This window comes from Terrapene carolina, unplaced genomic scaffold (genome assembly GCF_002925995.2).
Source record: "Terrapene carolina triunguis isolate 2854851 unplaced genomic scaffold, T_m_triunguis-2.0 Scaffold53, whole genome shotgun sequence".
NCBI classification, from domain to species: Eukaryota; Metazoa; Chordata; order Testudines; family Emydidae; genus Terrapene; species Terrapene triunguis.
In genome coordinates, this window is record NW_020664404.1 from 2,905,021 (window position 1) to 2,923,672 (window position 18,652).

An 18,652-nucleotide genomic window follows, 5' to 3' on the forward strand; every position below is an offset into this window, starting at 1 on the left:
TAAGGTGAATATATTAGATCAGTGAACTTACCACTCAAGGCAGATGTTGTGTTCTCCAAGGCATGGCACACAGCTAGTAAAATACCTAGGGGAAAATTTCAAATACAGGTCACATACAATACAACAAGCAAAACATTGATTTAAACAGTTACAAGAGAGACACACAGAAGATCTTATTTCTAGCTGCAGGGGCAGAGTCAAAGATGCAAGAGACCTATAGGTTTTAAAAGGAATCAACAGCTTTTGGGACATATCCATATATTTTAAGGCCAGAAAGGATCATCTCTAACTATACACACACATACACCCAAGATATCCAAGTTTATGTCCTTAGACATAGAATGCAATATACACACACACACCTGATCTATACATGTATCGGTGGATGGAAGTATTTTCCCAACACAACATACAGTAGTAGGAGCAGCAATAGTACTTGGAATATCCATGGAAACTTTCATCCTAGGATCCCAAATCATATTGAAATATTAAATCTCAGTACCCCGCGTGGTATTGTTATACCCAGGTAGAGATTAGGAAGCTGACACACAGAGAGGTTAAATAACTTGCCTAAGGTCTAGGGTTTGATCCAGTGCCCATTGTGGCCGAGGGACAAGTCAGTTGCAGAACCGGGAAAAGGACCCACGAGTCCTGACTCCCAGCTCCCTGTTCCAACCCATGGCTCAAATCTATCCAAATGCAAAGAACTGTGTGTACCATAAGCTCTCTTATCCAAAGATTCCCCACCTAAATTAAATAGCCCTTTATTTGAAACCCGGTTTATCGCATAAATTCCACACTCCCCAATTCTGTTGAGATAAGTAGAGTTCCAGCTCTTATGTTACCAGTTGTAAACAACTGTTCATAAAAATGAATAAAATGTGCACCAGAAAAGCAAAGTGGTGGTAACAATGTAAGCACTAGCCGAACAAGAAGCCTATAGAGCCATATGGGTCTGAATGTGAAGGAAGGATTCTAAACAATCCTTGTTTTAAGAGGATTTAAAGGGGGTGAGGGGGGAGAAAGCTAAACGCACTATATATTTCTGAAGGTCATTCTTTTTCCATGCGGAGAGTTAGGAGGAGAAAATTGACCACCAGAAGCAGAACTAATAGCAAATCCAGAAAACAATTAGGATTAATTTAGATTCAACTTTCCGGAACTGCAGGCACAGTGGAAATGCAAAGCCAGGTTTCATTGCTCTAATAAGACGGGTCCTTGAGCTGGGGAAAAACAAAGGTTGAAGCCAGGTTTTGTTCAGGCTAAAGTGCTGGTTAGACCCATCAAGTTTAAAGCCAGAAGGGACCACCAGATCATGGAGTCTGACTTCCTGTGTATCGCAGGCCAGAGGATGAAGAGGGGTACGGTTTGGATGGCTTACATGATTTTGGAGCTTTTGCTGTGAGACTTCAGTCTGAAATGGTGGCTATTTCACCTGATCAGCTTATCTGGCAGAAGATTAAGCAGGGAATCTCCCATCATCAAGAGATGGGTCTCCTTGCAAGAACCCACCCTGGGAGATTTTTAATTAAAAACCAAAAAGAGCATTGGAACGGACTTTTATTCTCTCTTGAAAACAAGGCCATGACAGCAAACTGGGAATCCAGAAATCCGGATGCAAATACCCCTTCCTGAAACGTGGAGGGGTTCAGATTGGCGGTTCTTGTTTGGGCCCTAATTAAGCAGAGCCATGTGAAACGCAACCATTTCCAGCCTGCAGGATTCTCTAACCTTTTCTTGGTTTCGGTTCATGAAGCATTTAAACCCCTCCCTCCTGAATCTTGGGTCAAAACAAACCCCAAACCTCAACCAACACTCATCTGAAGCCAGCTAGTTCTGCTGGCTTGGGGTCAAATCCACCAAGACTCTCACCAGAAACCACTCAATGCCTCTTGCTCATTCAAAGAGCTCATAACCCCTAGTGAGATTGGTCTGAGTACTAGGTCTGCAATGAAAAACACAAGTCAGATAAGCTGGGAATGTCACAAACAGGTGCCCAGTTATGAACATTCAACTGCCGAGTTGAGATTGGAGCTATGTTGCACCCACAAAAACAGAAGCAGAGATTCAAAGAACAATTGTATGAGGATAAGGACAACTCACTCCGCCTCCTAGATGTTACACACCTTTGTTTAAAGATATGGCCCTTGGAATGCTGGCATTTCCCCAAAACTCAGCTAGATGGAGCACCCTGCTGGACTTCCTGGTGACAGCACACAGAGTGTTAACAACAAGCATATCCAAACTCAGCTGGGAACCTTTCCAGCACCACCTTTGCATGATTTGCTTCCCAATAGATTCTGCTTTTAGTCTTGGGGAAGTGCCTATGTTTTGACATATTGGGCCAAATTCACCCCGTCGCAACTTTCATGGAGTTGCGCAAGAGAGAACACTAGCTCATAGACTAACACCTCCACAAGTCACCCTCCGGCTAAGCCAAGCTGTGATCGATAGATATGCCACCAGCAGGTACAGACTTAAGAGCAGAACGTTTTATACGTCCTTCAGCTTCAAGCTCGCATACAGATAGGAGCTCCTTGAGGGAGAGAGAGAGAGAGAGAGGTTCTCTCAGCTGGGCTTTAACTCCCATGAAGAAATATAAACAGGCAAAAATTATTAGCTAGATCAGGTGTTGGAACCTGTTAAAAATTGATCATCCCACCTAGTTCAAATAGATGCTTCTCTCTGTGGAGTTTTGTAAGGCAGCTGAATACACACACACAGTTTGATGTTAGACAGCCAGTGATCTCTTGAAACACTGTGCCGCTGACCGCTCTTTAATTACAGTTTGCAGCGTTGTTGTATGTATCTGCATGTTGGTCCCAGGATATTAGAGAGACCAGGTGGGAGAGGGAATCTCTTATTGGTCCACTTTCTGTTGGAGAAAGACAAGCTCTCCTGCTATGTAGAGCTGGTAACTGAAGAGCAGCTCTGAGTAGCTGGAAAGCTTGTCTTTCACCAACAGACGTTGATCCAATAAAAGATATTACCTCACCCACTTTCTCTCTCCAGCTCTTTAATTAGGTGGGGTTATAGCCCCCTTTGATTGTAGGAACATAGGGATTGCTAAATCAGATTGGGCTCATAATCCATCCAGACCAATATCCCATTTCTGAGAGTGGCCAGCACCACTTGCTGCAGAGGAAAGTGCTAGAAATTCCACAGCAGGAAGATGTGCTCTCATCCTAATCACTAGGAGTTAAAGATTAGTTTCAATCCCAAAGCATGAAGTTTCACATCCCTTCCAAATCTTTTAGCACTATTCTAATTCTTGACATTCTTGTTATCCATATTATTGCCCAGTCCCTCTTCAGCAAGAGTCTTGCCCGCCACAACATCCTGTGGCAATGAGTTCCACAGTCTACTCTGTTCAGAAAAAAAATATTTCCTTTTACGAGCTTTTATTTTCTCATCTCTTGATTCCACTCAATGTCAAGAGGGGGCTACTGGAGGGAGATTCTCTGTGGCTTTGGAATTCTATATGCCTCTTTGTCTGAAACAGCCCCAACAGGATTACTTTCAAAGCATGTCACAAAGCACATCTTTTCCACCGGCTGCTGGAAAACTGAGCAGGTTTGGAAAAGTGGGGAATTGTTAGAGAGAGGGAAAGTTGAGCTTTTAACTTGTCTGGCTTGATGGTGGCAGGTTCTACCACATTGTATTGTTCTGCATTATTTGTGATGTACTTTCAAGTTACATTAAGGACACAGAGTTTATGTATGGCTGCCCCTTATACAAACACTGAAAATAAGCCCCCAAAGCCAAAGAAATGAATTAAGCCACAATTGAAAAAGTTATCCCAATCCAGGACAGCACTTATGCATTGAATCAGAGAAATGTAGGGCTAGAAGAGACCTCAAGAGGTGAATTAGTTCAACCTCCTGCACTGAGGAAGGACCAACTATACCTAGGCCATCCCTGACAGGTACTTGTCTAACCTGTTCTTAACAGCCTCTGATGATGGGAATTCTACAACTTCCCTAAGTAACCTATTCCAGTGCTTATCTATCCTTATAGGTAGAACATTTTTCCTAATATCCGATCTAGTTCTCTCTTGCTGCAAATTAAGACAATTATTTCTTGCCCTACCCCCAGTGGACATGGAGAACAATTGATCACAGTCCTCTTTATAAGACTTATCACCTCTCCCCAACCCCCGTCTTCTTTTCCAGACTAAACTGGCCAATTCTTTCAGCTTTTCCTCATAGGTCATGTTTTCTAAACCTCTTATTTTTGTTGCACATGCCCAAGTCGCACTGAAATCAATGAGTGCTTAAAGTTAAGTGCGTGCTTCGCTGGATCAGGCCCTAACACACTGCTTTAGAGCAACACCGTGCTGAAAACATACCAAGGCAGACAGCACAAGCTTAGCACTATTCTAATTCTCGACATTCTTGTTCTCCATATTGACACCAAATCCCTCTTGGTAACCAGAGATGTAAATACACCTCATCCAGGATTTCAAATAACAGGACCTGCCAGGGACATCATTACCTTGGGCCACAGGTTCCTGTTTCTCATTAAAGGATGGACTTTTCCACTTCCTCCCACAAGTTAGGTTTTTATCCTCTCAGTATCCGAAAGCTTACGTTCATTAACCACAGACTGCCGAGGTTCAGTCACCCTGTGATTGCTTGAGGTCAGTGATTCACACAAGCGAGGCCTGACAGCTGAGTAAATATGGTTTTAGGTTACCTAGAGCAAACTATGGCGAACATACCCGACAACACAGCAGCTAAGGTGGTGAATTTAGGTGCGTGCACTGTGGTAGCTGTAATGCAATCTATGTGGCATCATCACACTTTCCCATGCAGAGTCACCTAGATGGGACATCGGCATTAGATAGAAAGTTGAAAATACCAAGGCCGGGCTTTTCAAAGTAGCCTAATGGGATATTCAATTCAAATGGGATCTGGTTACCTAACACGCTTAAGGTTCTTGGAAAATCTGTAGCTCTCCCTAGACAAAGACTGAGTTTTACAACGCGAAACCCTCACCACTGGTTGCTAGCGGGGATCGAACCCAGGATCTACACCTTCAAAGTTACAAGTCTCTGCAACTTGAGCCAAAGGAATAACGTCACCTGTGTTGCTGGTCCTGAAGGGATAGAACCTCACTGATGACCTGCAATAAGTAGATGCAACAGATACATGGCCATTAGGGATATACTGAGACCATCGCCCATGTGGTGAGGCCCTCAGAACATACGTACTAAGCAAGATGTGCACTAGAGTAGGCCACCTTCCCCAGAACTCACCCTCTGAGAGGTCTAGGAGGAACCCCACATTAAGACTTAGCTGTCATTGGCTGCGCAAAGGAGGTTCCGTATTTGCATCCACTTATCACGTTTTCCATTTTAAGTGAGTGCAAATGAATAGCCCAACCTATCATTTACTGAATGATTTACAGGGGTCCCTGCACACCCAAACTAAGCTTGAGGCCCAAAGAAGTTACTCAGGGCCGCCCTACACGAGAAAGTTAGGTCAACCTAGCTACACTGCACACAGGGGTGCGAAAAATGCACCTGAGAGACATAGTTAGGCCAACTTAAGCCCCAGTGTAGACAGTGCTGTCAATGGAAGAATTATTCTGTTGACCTAGCTACCGCCTCCTGGAGAGGTGGACTACCTACAGCAACGGGAAAACCCCTTCTGCGGCTGTAGCAGGAAGGGTCTGTAATACAGCAGGGAAGCGGCAGCACTGCTGTAGTGCTTCTAATGTAGAGACATACTCTCAGAGGCCTAGCTCATTAGAAAGGGTCTTGCCTCTAGAGTAGAGCTCAGCTCCCTCGTGGGCAATGATTATTAAAACAGCAAAGTTCACTTGAAAGTACCACCGGGAATTAAATGCAACCACCACTTGGAAATCAGGTACTTCCCTCCCTTCAGCATAAAGGGCAGAGAGTCACTTGCTGGCCTGAGCTACCTTCCTTATCACAAGGGAGAGCAATCAGCTAAGAGTTTCCAAAGAAAACAAGTGGCTTAGAAGTCTACGTCCCATTGACTTTTAATGGGGCTCGGGTGGTTTTGAAAATTGGGCCCCATCATTTAAGACAAGCGCATTGCCTCTTTGGGAAGAAGGGATGAGAGGATACAGGAGAGGGCCAGGGCTGGGGGAAAAGAGGTCCCGGCAGGAAAGAGGTGGTGGTTGCTAAGAGAGGAAGGGAGAGGAGCGGGACTGGGGTTGTGAGAAGTTGAGCAGCAGAGGGGAGGAGGAGAACAGGAAGAAACATGGTGGGAGCAGAGCAGGGGTGGGAACAGTTCTTTTCTGAGCACAGGTGCAGGAAAGGGCATCACCTTCGTAATCTATTGGTCAGTGCATTATATGTCCCCTTCTGTGCCTGTTCCATTGAGGATATGAGGCGGTTACAGCTGCTAGCAGCAGAACCAGCTGAGAACTGTAACAGACCCATCTCCTCGGTGCATCAAGCACAGACGGGGGGTGCGTAACATGGTGAACAGTGGGTTATTCCTGCACCGGTGGTTGGTTCCCTTTGGGTCAGCCCACTCGCAGCCTTAGCATTACCAAGCACAGGTCCAATCTAGCCAACCTTCTGCTGACCTTTTGCACCTGGCTTAGTGAGCCGGCTTCCCGGAGTCAGGGCTCCCTTCAGTAGCTTGTGGTTTGCAGAGCTGCTGAATCCCAAGCAGGCTCTGCCATCACTGAGCTGCACACAGGTTCTGCGCCAGCAAACCTATTTCAGGAACCACCACAGCGTGTGGGAATTGGTCTTTGCATAACAGTTCTGGAGAGAAGATTCACACATGTTCATTATGTGGCAGCCCAGAGGGAGACTCCGATGACTCCAAACCCTTTTATTTATTAAGAAAAGGAAAAGCCATAAGAGAAATCAGGAAATATTAGCCTTTGAACAACCCTATATAAAATTAGGAACAGTGATGCAGTCCACTTTAGAACAGTCCCAGCGAAATCATCTTGCAAGCAGTGACCGGCTTGGAAATATCTCCCCAATGCAGTCTTCCCTATGGAACCCCCAATTCCTAGAACAAACATCAGACCACACCTTTTTGAAAGTTGTCTTGATCCACTGTATTCCCTCCGCTCCAGTTCTGTTCTGAATTTGGCCCTGTATTTGCTACCAAAGGTCTCTGGGAAACTGGCTATTAATCCTGGTGCAGCATGAAGGATTTTTTAAGGACCCTTCGCATTTTTTCCCCAGGACTGCACAACATTGCCAGACAAATGTGGCACTCCACCCCAGAGGTGGCTGCATTTCAACGCTGCTGTGTGCAAGGAGTTTGTAAAGGGCTTTAGGATCGTTTGGAGCAAAGGGTGCTCTAGAAGTATACTAAATTAGTAATAAAAATCTATGTATCCAGGCAGCTCCAGTAACAGGAGACCAAAGAAAGATAGATCTTTCTCCGATTCTTACTTCATGTTTCACTGACTCTTGTTAAGGATCAGTTATTAAAACCTTAGCCCATCTAGATGAACTTTAGTGGGACACAGGGTGAAATTCACTCTTGAGCAGAACATCAGCACAAAGCCCTAGGAGTCCAGTCTAAATCCCTCTGAAATCAGCAGGGCCCAGATGCCCAAAAGGTATTTGGGCTCCTAACTTCCATACATTTCAATGGGAGTTAAGAGCCAAAATACCTCTGGGAATTCCAGGCCCAGGAGTATTTCAACTGACTTCAATGGAAATTGGACCAGACCTTGTGTCTCCAATTCAAGATGAAGATGCAGATACAGTTTAGAAACTGTGTCATTCCAACATGTTTACTGTTCCCATGTAAAGGAACACGATATTAACATCCTGTCCTTTTAATTATAAGCAGACAACAACCCCTCATTAAATTAAATCTGCCTTGCTATGAATTAAGAGTCTGAGTGGCAGTTCTACTTAGCAATCCATCATCAAAGACCATCCCTGCAAGCAAGGAGTGGCTGAGCAAATAACCCAGAAAGGGACTGAAGCCAAGTGTCTGTTGTGTCTTGAATCGAAGGAACTAGAGATTACTTATCTGAAAGTGCATTGTTCAGTTATTATAGATTAGTATACAACAGTATACAGTAAAAGAAACCAGTTACAGGCATTTGTACAGTGGTGTGTTGGTGCCATAATTTTAGTTACCAAGTTTCATTAAATAGCAGTATTGGTGACAGTACAATAGGATACATACGAAATGATGGGGTCTAAATTAGCTGTTACCACTCAAGAAAGATTTCTCTCATGCTGCAATGGCTACATTACGTGTACATCAATAAAGAGGTGGACAATAAAATATACGGCACTATACAAAGCATCAATATAATACTACAACTCTTGTTTATTTGAACAGGGACACATTTTTTTGATAAAAAGAGCAGGAGTACTTGTGGCACCTTAGAGACTAACAAATTTATTTGAGCATAAAATTTCATGGGCTACAGCCCAGTGCTATAAGAAATAGCAGACAGTAGCATTTTGGAGATTGCTTAGCTTATAGAATTTGGACTAGAATGAATTCTACGAATCAGTCTACAATTCTAATTGTAGCACCCAAGCTCTATTCCGCACACAAAGATGTTTCTCAGTCTCTCCCTCGGAGGCACGTAAACTTGCATTACAAGGCTCTCTTTTCGTGTCCAAAGGAACCAGCAGCACTTTTCACAAGAGCAGGCGTGTGGAAGCCTCTATCATAGCCAGACTGTAATGTGAAGAATTACATTCCTCCTGCCTGAAGTTCCCCAGAGAACTCAAATACTTTGCATATAATACCCTGGTAAACAAACAGTTCAAGTTCCCTTTGGAACAGTCCATCTTTCCAGAGCTTGGGCTCCCTCATGCAAGATGCTGAATACCCTGCATTTCCTATTTCCAATTGCGGGAAGCTGAGCAGGACCTCACAAGACTGAGCTCAGGCAGAGGATGGAATGTTGTTTTGCAATTGGGACTATAGGTAAAATATTAACCCTCCGATTGCTCTTTGGCTGTGGCTGCTGGGATAGGCAGTTAATTGCCAGCACCTCTCTGAAGTTCCATTGCTCTGGGAGATCTCTAGACCCGTTGCTCTGACACACAACCTTCAGAACTGTAAGGGCAATTCTGCTAATCATGCATTGGGATGCAGGTAAACTTACTTAACTTTGATTTTCTTTTTAACTTCCATTCTATTTTGACTTTTAAGCTCTGGAGAACACAGCCCCATTTGCAGCAGCTGTAATTATGAATGATAAATGAACGCTAACACATTTAGGAGACACCAGCTTTTCAGAGCAGGTGCAGAGGAAATTCCTGGTCACCACAAGCAGAGACAATACATGAGAGAGAGAGCTGTGGACTGAAGCACCACACACGGCATGCTCGACAGACAATGATTATGGGGTGTGTTTTACAGTCTCATTGGGCTGAATCAAGCTCTTCTATTTGAGCCAGAAGAGTTCACGGTCCCTTTTAATAAAAGCAATAGAGTTTCTCTGGCTAGGCAATTCAGACCAATCAGATTTTCATTGCTAACAGAGTTCGAAGACCATCATCCTCTTTCCTCCTCTTCCACTTCTAAAGAAAGTTAGTTATTCATTAGATGGCTTTCCTTGCTACAAAGCTACCATGATCTAACTATCAATTGCACAGATGCCTGGTCTGAACTTCCATCCTTACACAATGTACCTTATAAAAGCACGCAAAGCCCAGAGAACAGCTTTAGAGAGGTGGACCGCTACATAGGGACGCATTTTCAGAAGGGCTGAGCACCTGCAGCTCCTACTGATGTTAACAGGAGCTGCCAGTCATCACCACCTCTGAGTAAGCAGTCCCGACCTACACATCATTTGGCAGCCTGGATCAAACTGCTGGCCCATCAAGGCAATACTTGATTCTTCTGAAGAATCAAATCGCCTCATCGTGCGCCCAGAATTTTAACTGATCTCAGTTTAAGTTTAGTACTCTCCAGAACTGGAATTCAGGCTCAAAACAGCAGTCCTAATTCTTCTCTCTCAACCCTGTATAAGTCAGGAGTAACTCCATTACCCCTGACCTACAACAGCTCAAGTGAGAGGAAAATCAGGGCCCACTTTCAACACTTGGCTTATCTTTTTTTTAAAATCATCAAAGCAAAAGGCACATTCTGTGCAGATGCAGCTCTCCACAGAGCTGCACTCAGGGCTTGTATGCCCTGGTGAAGACTTCCAGCGTAGACTCAGTGCACTGATGTGGTTTCAACCACAAAGATTTTGCATAGGTACAGCTACCCTGGTACAAAAAAAATCCCTCCTGTAGACCAAGTCTCAGTTACTCAGAAATAAAACCAAAAGGGGCTGGAATTATTCCAGATTTACACCACTGTAAAAAGGGATATCAAAATCTGACACAGTGTCCATAGAGACTTCTGAACTGGATTTTCCTCACTGACCTCAATCGAGTTATTCACAATTTACACTGGTGTAAGGAAGAGGATGTAAAAACCCAATACAGCTAAGTAAATGAGGCAATGTTTGTACATCACCTAGCATAGCGGGGTTCCTGGTTCACGACTAGGGCTCTGAAGTGCTAGGGTAATACAAATAATAAGTAATACCTCTCTCCTTGTCAGAGCAAGAAGGTTATTTGAACTCCTGACAAGCACAGTTTTTCTAAAAAAAGAATGAAGTAAACTGCAGCAACTCATTGAAAAGTTCTTCCCTGTGTGAAATCCGCAATTTCCATGACAATGCCTTCCCTGCAGCAGCCAGGGAGTCACAGAGCTTCCAGGCCCACTCAGGGGAGAAGCAGACAGATGCACTCAGCCCACAGCTTGGTTTCCAGGCTTTGGGGATTTCTAGGCATGTATTCTACCCCCAGCCTACAAAGACCTGCAGCAGAGGGGGGCAGGTGCAAGAGCTGTGAAGACATTTGAGGCACCCACTCTGCTCAGGAGGCAGTTGCTGCTAAGGAGACGTACCCACTTGATAAGCTTTACCTTGCAATGTTTTTGAGCTGTAGGGACCAACCTGCCACTGTTCCTCAGTGTTTCATCTTCTGTACGCAAACCACTGTGAACACACACCCTCAGTAAGCCTGGGCCCAGCCAAAGAACAGATCTAGCTATTAAAATCTGACCCCTTCCCCCCTTTAAGAGTATAATGTTGAAACCACCCATGCACAGAGCTCCCACTGACTACAGTGGGGACCAGAACATCCATTGGGCTCAATTCTGTTCAGAGTTTTTACACCAGTGTAACACCACTGATTTAAACAGAGTTAATCCAAATTGACGCTAGTCAAACAAAGAGCAGGATCAGGCTTTGGGGATTTCTAGGAACTCCTTGTGCAGTGTAAACACTCATGGGGTTAACCCTTTACAGGATTGGAACCTTAATATTCCACTTTTCACAGGGGCTCTTTCAGTTACAAGGGAAATAAACATACATGTTTCCAGTGCAATAGGGGAAACATGCTTCAGTTCATAGAATCTTAGAAGATTAGGGTTGGAAGAGACTTCAAGAGATCATCTAGTCCAATCCCCTGCTCAAAGCAGGACCAACACCAATTATGTTCAATATGTAACAAAAACTCTCCTCTTGTGGCTGACACACACACACACACACTAAATTTTGTGTCATGATCTTGCTTTAAGTTGCCCAGCGCTCGTTACACACCTAGTTTAAATTTTAAACAAACATTGCTAATCATCTGGTGCCAACCAGACCCAGTGGAGAGCAAACATGCCGGAGGAAAGCCACACAGGAAATAAATAGGCAAGCAAAAGATACCTAAAGGTATTTGCGTTGTTAAATTCTCAGCCAACTGCTTGTTGACAAGCACAAACTCCAGAGGGGGGAAAAAAAAAACCCCACAAGGGATCTCACACACACTGGACTGACATTCCAGCCTCCTTATTCAGCCTTGTCATAAAACAATTGGGAGAACACCCTCTTAAAAGCCATCAAGGAGAGAGACACATTGCAAACTGGACATAAAGGTTTGGGGCACTGAATGGGCACAGGTGAGGGGTAAGGAAATTGTAGCTGGCTGAAAAAAAGTTAGATCTTCTAGATGAGTGATTAGCAAGTACCATATTCCATCTCTCAGCAATTCCGGGGTTTGGAGGGGGGGAGAACCCCCTCCCCCCACAAATGAGAACACCCCAAAAGCTTGGATTCTCCCCCCATCACCACACACACAGAGAGCAAGGTTTTAATTTTGTTCTCCTGCTTATATAATTAACCCCCAAGTCCCCTTGATTCATTTAATCCCCCCGCCACTCCCACCCCTTAAAGGAGCAGCAGTTGAATAGGCTGGGGTCAGAGTTCTCTTTCCATGGGAACCAGAGAAAGAAGCCAAAGCAAGCGTGTGTGTTTCTGGCTGTACGCAGGAGCGAAGGCATGGACCGGAGCATGCCACCTGAGAAAGGGAGTTTGGAAAGAAGCGAGCGAACGGAGGGCTGGAACGGGGGTGGGGGGAAGGAAGAGGGGGAAAGGAGCAGAGGGAAAGGGAAGGAGCGAGGCAAAGTGGAGAATGCAGGAGAGGGAAAGCGGGAAATAAAGTGACCGAGGGAGAAGGGAAGGCACGGAAGAGGGGGAAAGTGAGGAAAAGGAGAGAAAGTGAGAGAACAAAGCCAGGCAGAGGCGCCCAGCGCCAAGGGGCTCGACCTACCCAGCGCGACCACTGCAGTCTCCCCAGCGGAGCTGACCATTTTGCAGGCGTCCCCCAGCCCTGCTGCGCCCGGAGTGGCGGTGCGCCGGCTCCCTCTGCTCCCTGTGGTGGGCAGGGCTCCGTCGCCGGGCGGAAATGGAGGCGGATTCACCTTTCAACCACTTGGACCTGAGCGGAGCCGACCATCACTCTCCTGCCCCCTCCGAGAGGGGCGCGGCGGGACTGGCGAGCGGGGGGCGCCCGGGACCCGCGGCTGCTGGGGACGCTCCGTGGAGTCCCGGGAAGGGGCAGGCGCCGGGGGAGAGGAGGAGGAGGAGGAGGAGAAGTGGGTGGGTGCGGGGAGAGATTAGTGCCTAGGCGTGGGGCGCAGGGAGATGCACTAGCTAGGGAAGGGAGATCGGCCCCACATCACTAGCAGCTGGAGAAGGGGGAGAGAGCAGCGCGCACAGGGGCTTCGTGCGCCTCCGCCTTGCGGAGCCCCAGGGGCGCAGCGCGCTAAGGCGCACGCCGGGTCCCTGCCGGGATGATAGCGAGCGAGGCTCCTTCGCCAACCCACGAGCCCTAAAGTTCAGCAACTCCGGGGCCGGCAGCTGTGCGGGCGCAGCACATGGAGATTTTTATTGGGCAGCCATGATCGGTTTCCCAGTGGCTCCCCCTCCTGCCACCCACGGCTCCTCTGGCCATTACACCATAGATAGGACCAGCTGGGAGCTGCCTCCCACGGCCCCTGTGGGTAGTTGGGATTGGGCCTTTAAAACTGTGGTTTGATCAGCCCGAGAGCTCTCGCTCTCTCTCTCTCTCTGAAGCCTGCCGTGAACTCTAGGCGGCAGGAGAGGGTCAGAAATGTTCTGCCTCCTCTCATCTACTCCCTCTCCTGACAGCTGGACCTATCTAGACTGGCCAAGGCACTTTATCACTTGGCTGTCTAAGGGCTTGTCTACACTTCAGATTGATTGACGGTCAGCCTGAGAGGTTTGGCGTTAAAGTGTCTGGCCTCCACCAACAAAATGTTGTGTTGCCACCCCTCTGGCCCTGGCACATAGGCCATTCACCTTCCTTTGGAAGAGGGTTTTGGGGTTTCACCCGCAGCCAGGCAGATGTGGATGCATCCTAAGGTTTGAGAATTAGAAGGGTTGGCGAATTGCAGGTCCTAAGGCGGTTTCCAATCCCTCTGATCTCTTTCCATGTGTACAAATAAAATAGGTGTTGTAACAATTATTTTAAATTGATTTTTACCGTTAACATATAAATAGAGACCTAAGCCAAGAGTCAGGGGATCAATGCATCCTCCCTGAAACATCCATCAAAGAACATAACATCAACCTTTATATCCCTGTATTAGCAAACTCATCACAGAAATAACTATCCTGCATTCATTTTGCCTGGTGCTCGTTGCCAATGGAATTTGTAGAATTATAGTTTCAAAACTGACCCACTTTGATCCAAGTATTCTTCATTTTAGCACATCTTCCATTTCCACAGCGCCTTTCATCCTGAATGATCTCACAGTGCTTCACGGCAAATATACAGACATGCAGCCACTTCTGGCAACCAGCCGCCACATAACCCATTGCACAGGTGGGGTGGAAATTTTGCCTCGAGACAAACGCCGCATCTCTCTTACAGAAAGTGCTCTGAAAACTTGAAAGTCCACCTGGGTCAGATGGGGTGGCAGCTGACAGAGAGCCCCCTGCCCCCCAAAAAAGCACAAAGGATGAAGGGCTAAGATCACCAAATGAGAGGAAAGAAGTTCTTTGGGTTAGGGTACTGGACCAAGGCTCAAAATATCTGGGTTCAGGTTTTTACTTTGCTACAGACTTCTTGTGCAAATCATTTAATTTCACTGGCCCTCAGATCCCCATCTGTAAAACAGAAATCATTTCTTTTGTCTGTTTTGATTGTAAGGTCTTTGGAACAGGGCCTGTCTCTTACTACCTGTACGTGCAGCCCCTAGCACAATGGGACCCTGACGTTGGCTGGACTCCCAGGCACTACAGTAATACAAATAAATATGACTGATGCTGAGATGTAAGCTTATGCATCTAAGGTGTTTCAAAGCCAAAGAGTAGATGGTGCTCTTGCGACAAGGAGGTGGCACTGCTCTAATCACAAACCGTAGCTTTAGATACTGAAGTCGCTGAGTATAAATAGGAAATGCAACATGAGCCTGGCCCAGGAAAGCGTGTGTTATTGGGAAGCTATCACTAGGGTGACCAGATGTCCCTATTTTATAGGGACAGTCCCGATATTTGGGGCTTTTTCTTATATAGGCTCCGATTACCCCCCACCCTCTGTCCCGATTTTTCACACTTGCTGTCTGATCACCCTAGCTATTACTCAGCTTTGCTCAGGACTCTTGCAAATCAAATTTCCTTAGAAAAAGAGTATGCACTGAAAGGGCTTTGCCCTCTGTGGGCTGTGGTTAGTTGGTAGGAGGCAGGGATCAGGAGGAAACCAGGGAGCAGCCCTTCCCTTTGTGTATGTATCACGGATCCAAGACTCCCAGATTGCATAAGCCACAAGAACATTCTTTCATTTAGGGCTGGCCAAGTGACTACACCCCTTCCTCTCAGAGGCAGCTCTTACCTTGGCAATCCACGCCTTCGTTACCTCTAATGCAATGGGCTGGGGCTGGCCCTAGCCATGAAAGCCACCTGGAAGCTCGGGTTTAGGCCAGAAAGCAGCTGCGGTCCTTCTGCGTGGGGCAGGCAAGAGCATGACATTTCATAGCTTATATGGCCAGATGGAACCAGTGTGATCATCGAGGTCTACACTACAGACCTACATCACTCAGGGGGGTGAAAATCTCTCCTGCCGGCATAGAGCGGCTACACGGGAGACCTTACAGCGATGTAGCTACGGCTGTGCCACTGTGAGGTCTGTAGTGCAGACAAAGCCTCGGAGTGTCTTCATTAAAGCGCTACAGCAGTGCAGCTATATTGGTGCGGCTGTGCGGATGCAGCATTTTAAGTGTAGACATGCCTCTAGTCTGATCTCCTGTGTAAAATGGGCCTTAGGACCACCCTGAATTAATTCCTGTTTGAATTAGAGCCTAGCCTTTAGGAAAGCATCTGATCTGGATTTTAAAAATTGCCAGTGATGGAGAAGATGCCAGCCCTTGGTACGTTATTTCAGCGTTAATGACCCTCACTGCTAAATATTTGTTTAAACTTGTCCAGCTTCAAATTCCAGCCCCTGGATCTGGTTTTACATTTGTGCCCTAGGTCGATGAGCCATCTATCATCAATTCACTGTTTTTTTTACTGGCTGACAACTGACTGCTGGGTGGAATTCACGACATACAAAGCTCTGAACAGTGCAGACCTAAGTTATCTTTAAAACTTGCCTCCCCACTGTATAGACCAGGGGTGGGCAAACTATGGCCTGGGGGCTGCATCCGGCCCTTCAGACATTTAAATCTGGCCCTCGAGCTCCTGCCAGGGAGCGAGGTCCAGGGCTTGCCTCACTCCACCTGTGCTGTGGCTCCGCGCGGCTCGCGGAAGCAGCAGCATGTCCCCCCTCTGGCTCCTACATGTAGGGCCAGCCAGGGGGCTCCGCACACTGCCCCCGCCCCAAGTGCTGCCCCCGCAGCTCCCATTGGGCGGCAACCGCAGCCAATGGGAGCTGAGGGGCGGCACCTGTGGATGGGGCAGCGCACAGAGCCTCCTGGCCGTGCCTCTGCATAGGAGCCGGAGGGGGGACATGCCGCTGCTTCCGGGAGCTGCTTGAGGTAAGCGCCACCTGGAGCCTGCACTCCTGATCCCCTCCAGCCCCACGACCCCTGCCCCAGCCCTGATCCCCCTCCCACTCTCTGAACCCCTCAGTCCCACCCTCCTGCACCCCAGCACCTGCACCCCCAGCTGGAGCCCTCACCCTCCCACCTGTACCCCAACCCCCTGCCCCAGCCTGGAGTCCCCTCCCGCACCCTGAGCTCCTCATTTCTGGCCCTACCCCAGAGCCCCCCAGTTTCGTGAGCATTCATGGCCCGTCATACAATTTCCATACCCAGATGTGGCCCTCGGGCCAAAAAGTTTGCCCACCCCTGGTACAGACTGTGTTTGTCTAGCATATCATATCTAAGTCAGCTGGATTTTGTGAAGCAGGGTAAATAGCAAATCCAGCACTGGACAAATTCATGCCAGGAGCTACAAGATTCCAGCAGCGAAGTCCATCTGGAACACCTGCTGGATTGCGAGATTGTAGGAGTGCAAAGAGGCTGCAATTTCTCCTGGGTCAGGGACTGCTGCAGGCTGCCTGCGTTACCCCCAAACTGGATGGTGCTAGCGGGAAAAAAGGGCATAACCGGCGTGGGGAGGGGTTCAGCATGTTTCCCCAAGAGCATCTTCCCCGGGAACAGCCCAGGAGTCGCACCTCCAGTGATGTGATGGTAAAAAAAAAGAAAAAGAAAAAAGAAATGGGTAAATTAATCTAACCTCCATATTCCCCAAATGAGAAGTGGGTAAACCTGCAGTTACCCTTAACTCCAGTACTTCACTGCTCTAACAGCAATGTCGGTACCACTGCTTCCCATCCTCCACTCCCCCCCCAAGGGTGAATTCTCTTCTGGGGTGCCCCATGCTGGCCTGTCTCACCTTGCGTGAATCCAGCTTCTCACGCGGGGCACTGAGAAACCTCCTTTCCACGCCATTGCCAGCTCCGGCCATTTTCTGACAACTCTTGTGATATTTGGTGTTTTTCTTAATGGTTCAACCCCTAGAATCATGTGATTACAAGAGAATCTCAGCTTTCATGTAAATAAAGAATAAAGAGAGTTTCTAGGCCTCAGGGCTAAGCAGAAAAGCCAGGGAATGTGAACCCTAAAGTCTCAGAAACTAGAAGGCAAATAATCCTCCCTCCCCCAATTCGAGATTTTTGCAGGCCTGACTCAGAATTTTGAGATGTTGGGGGCTGGCCCTATGACTTCCCATTGCAAGAATCTGCTTTCCAACCCCTACATCCTCTTTTTAAAAATTATTAGTAGTAGTAGTACATTGCCGTGTTCCATTTCTTCCTTTGGTGAAACCCCACAAGTCATCAGGAAACGGGTGACTGCGGGGGGCAACTTTGGAGGTTACCGATGCCAAGGAAGTCCCCGCTGTGTCATGGTTTGTGTGGCCATTACGCCACTGAGATAACTCCCTGGCAGGGCCGTGACATGAAATGTCTCTGCGCTGGATTGCCCAACAGATGCTCAACTTTCTAGCCACTGGCAGACAAGCCCAAAGAACCACCCCGATAACATCATTTAAAACACATACAAACACAGTTATGTTATTTCCCCCTGGATTTCCTTCCCAGCCCCGACCCCCTCACACATGCCGCTTGCCACACAATTTATTTGTAAATAGAAGCTTCCTCCGTTGCAATCAGCCTCCCTCCCTTGGGCTGATTCATTTGTGGAAGTGCCTGCTGCAGCCTCAGAATCACTGAGCAATACTGAGTGAATCAGGGCAGATTAGCGAAGCTGTTCAGAGGGGTGGGTTGGGGGAGATATCTTGATAACCAGCGGTGATGAGGAAAGCATCCCCCCCCCTCCTCCACAGCGTGGGAATGATACGTTGAATGGGGCTTTGATTGGGCAGAAAGTTTTGTAAAGCTAGCTGCAGTCTCTGCGTGTAAATCATAATATTTATTTCTCACACACACTTTTCATCCACAGATCTCAAGGTGCTTAACAAAAGGTCAGTATCAGATGTCCTATTTTATAGAAGGGGAAACTGAGGCACGGGGGGGGCAGGGGAGAGCTCATGCCCAAGGTCACCCAGCAGATCAGTGGCAGAGTGGGTAACAGAGGGAAGTTCAGGCTCCATGGCCTACACTCAAGTCTCTCTGCAGGGCCTGCCAATTTTGGAGATGGTGTTTCTGACAGTAACAAATTCCTGCTCGGGACTGAACTGAAACTACTGACTTATTGCATGTTGGACCTTGCACAGCCTTCTGATGACCTGAGTTTGACTGAGTACCAGTCTGGGGTGCCTTTGACTCAGAGACCAAGACTTTCAAGGCACTGTAGCCCATTACCTGAGCAGTCCTTTTAGTTTTTACATTTATTTTGGATTTTTACAATTTATTATG

At 47.1% G+C, this 18,652-nt stretch overlaps 1 protein-coding gene across 2 annotated transcripts in view; it reads right to left on the reverse strand.

Annotated features, from left to right (window-relative positions):
• Positions 1–12,644, reverse strand: part of TGFA (transforming growth factor alpha) — a 40,293-nt gene extending 27,649 nt beyond the window's left edge. For both annotated transcript variants that reach the window (XM_024201248.3, XM_024201247.2), the window contains exons 1-2: positions 12,578–12,644; positions 32–85 (exon numbers count right to left, since the gene is read on the reverse strand). In XM_024201248.3, coding sequence (XP_024057016.1) covers positions 32–85; positions 12,578–12,617 — 94 coding nt within the window. In that variant the 5' untranslated portion in view covers positions 12,618–12,644. The remainder of the gene's footprint in view (positions 1–31; positions 86–12,577) is intronic.
• Between the last annotated feature and the right edge of the window lie 6,008 nt (positions 12,645–18,652).